Source organism: Chelonoidis abingdonii, chromosome 13, assembly GCF_003597395.2.
Source record: "Chelonoidis abingdonii isolate Lonesome George chromosome 13, CheloAbing_2.0, whole genome shotgun sequence".
Lineage (NCBI taxonomy): Eukaryota > Metazoa > Chordata > Testudines > Testudinidae > Chelonoidis > Chelonoidis abingdonii.
The window spans coordinates 706,135-708,649 of record NC_133781.1 but is presented as its reverse complement, the minus strand read 5'-3'; the positions used below and the strand labels follow the sequence as shown (position 1 = coordinate 708,649).

At 42.7% G+C, this 2,515-nt stretch overlaps 1 protein-coding gene across 1 annotated transcript; it reads right to left on the bottom strand.

Moving 5' to 3' along the window:
- Positions 1-219: 219 nt before the first annotated feature.
- LOC116837268 (olfactory receptor 5AP2-like) lies at positions 220-2,003 on the bottom strand. Its single transcript, XM_032801537.2, has one exon. It carries the CDS (start codon positions 1,596-1,598, stop codon positions 651-653), a length of 948 nt encoding a protein of 315 aa, XP_032657428.1. The 5' UTR covers positions 1,599-2,003; the 3' UTR covers positions 220-650.
- Positions 2,004-2,515: the final 512 nt, after the last annotated feature.

Here is a 2,515-nt window from a genome sequence, read left to right as displayed (position 1 = left end):
ATCTACCATAGGCTTCTTTGAAAATCTCAGACCGACTTCATATTTTGTCAAGGATAAATTCCAGTATTAAAGCCTCAGCTGTGCAGTGCCATGTTGTTTCAGATTGACAACAGGAACTTAGTTCAAACATGTCTTCACAGCTGCTCTACTCTCCCTCCAACCTTGAATACTTGATCATGCACACTTTTTCTGCATGTTCTGGTTTTTTGGGCAAGTATCTGTGCAGGTAAAGCTGGAGGGAGGAGCTGTTCTTGTGATCATGGAGGAAAAACCACGAGGGAAATCAAAGATCTTAGAAACATCTAAGACACCAAAGTTTTGTGTCCACATTTTATCTTGCAGCCATGCAAAGAAACTTCAAGCAGAGCTAGACAATAAAGGCCATGATAAAAGTCCCTTCTCAAACTTTCTGCGTCTAACATCACAGGAATTCTTTCAGGCCAAGTGTTGTGAAATCCTGAGTGATGCTGGGGAAGAAGAAAGGCCCAGACAAAGAGATCATTAATAAATCCAGTTAAGACTGCATGCAATCGTCATAGTTCTGTTGAGATCTGAGCTAGGTTATTCCAGGTGGTCTAAAGAAGTTAGGCACTGATCTGCCAATGGGAGTTGGGAGCTAAACTTCCTGAGGCCAATCTGAAAATCACAACCTAAATCATGCCTAAATTCTGCATCACAACTTTCCAAAAGGCCCCCTTCACCTCTTTATTCCTCAGACTGTAGATGATGGGGTTGAACATTGGGGTGACGGCGGTGTACATGAGAGACAGAGCTTTATGGAAGCCTGGGGACACCTCCACTGATGGTGTCATGTACATGATAATGATGGTCCCGTAATACAGACTCACCACCAACAGGTGAGAGGCGCAGGTGGAAAAGGCCTTCTGCCTCCCAGCGGAGGAGGCAATTTGCAGGATGGCCGAGAGGATAAGAACGTAAGACACAATTATGAAGATGAAAGGGACCAGGCTTATCAGGGAGCAGGAGACCAGAATGGTCATTTCTACCAGAGGGCTTTTTGGGCAGGATAATTTGAACAGCTCCTCCATGTCACAGAAGAAATTATTAATTTCTTTTGGGCCACAGAAATTTAGCTGGGGCACCGTCCCCACTACTAAAGCTGAGGTTGAGAAACCAGATATCCAGGAGGTAGATACCAAAAGAAGGCAGACCCTGAGGTTCATCATAACCTTATAGCTGAGTGGGTTGCATATGGCTAAGTAACGGTCATAAGCCATGACTGCAAGAAGGAAGCACTCTATAGAAGCTAAAGCTCCAAAGAAAAATAACTGTGTGATACAGTCCCCGAAGGAGATTGTCCTATCCTCTACCAGGAACACAGCCAGCAACCCGGGGGAAATGACTGAGGTGTAGCAGGTCTCCAGGAAAGACAAGTTCCCCAGGAAGAAGTACATGGGGGTGTGAAGCTGCTGATCAGCCACAACTAGCGCAACTATGAGGAGGTTCCCAGCCATGGTCAAAATGTAGATCACCAGAAACAGCACAAAAAGTAGAATCTGAGCTTCATTCAGGTTCCCAAATCCCAGAAGGATGAACTTGGTGATGGATGTTTCATTTTTCCATTCCACGTCTGCCATGTATTCTCTGGAAGGAAAGAAAGGAAGGAATAAAGATTAACCAAACCAGAAAGATCTTTCCCCAAATCTGCAACTATTCCCTTGTTATTCCACCCCTTTTAACTGTATTCAATGTTTATTTTGGCCAGATTATCAAAAGCTTTTAAAGGTCTAAAGATTCACTTATTCCTCTCGAGGGATTTTACAAAAGAACCTCAAGAACTAATGTCAATTGATTTGAATGGATGTTAGGTGCCCAGATGCTTTTGAAAGTCCCACAAGGCACCTAAATATCTTTAAAAATCTGACCAGTAACCTGTTTAAGTACATTAATAAATCCAACTAGACACCTGTCTGCATCTTTAGGCATATAAATACCCTTGAAAATATGTCTCTTAGTATATCATATTTTTTTTCACCTGGCCTGATGCAATATGGTAGTTGTTACAACAGCTACAAATACATCCATTAAAATGACCCCAGAACTTCATGGAAGACCACTTTTCGGTTAACCCTGTAAAGGGAAAAAAACAATGGAGTTATGCATCTGCAAACCCCAGAGTAACCTACTTATAATTTTATCAGCAACATGCAATAATGCATATGGGTAAGATTCTCATTCCAAATCCATTTAAAGCCTGCTTCCTTTTCACAGCTGCATTGGCATAATGGGCCCATAGGAGAACTGGTCAAAAAAATTATTCTACGGAAATTTGTTAGTTTTCACCAATACACTTGAAAGGAGAGATTTTCGCCAAAAAATGCAGTTGCAGTGCCTCATGGGATATGTAGTTTGCGCCTCGTGTCCTCATTCTCCGCAATGGGCTGGGGATCCTCATATGGACTACATCTCCCATAATGCAGTAGGAACGGGGACACCATATTGCACGGATTCCTCTTACTAGCATGGGAGACCATGATGCTTTAGGGGAGGTGTA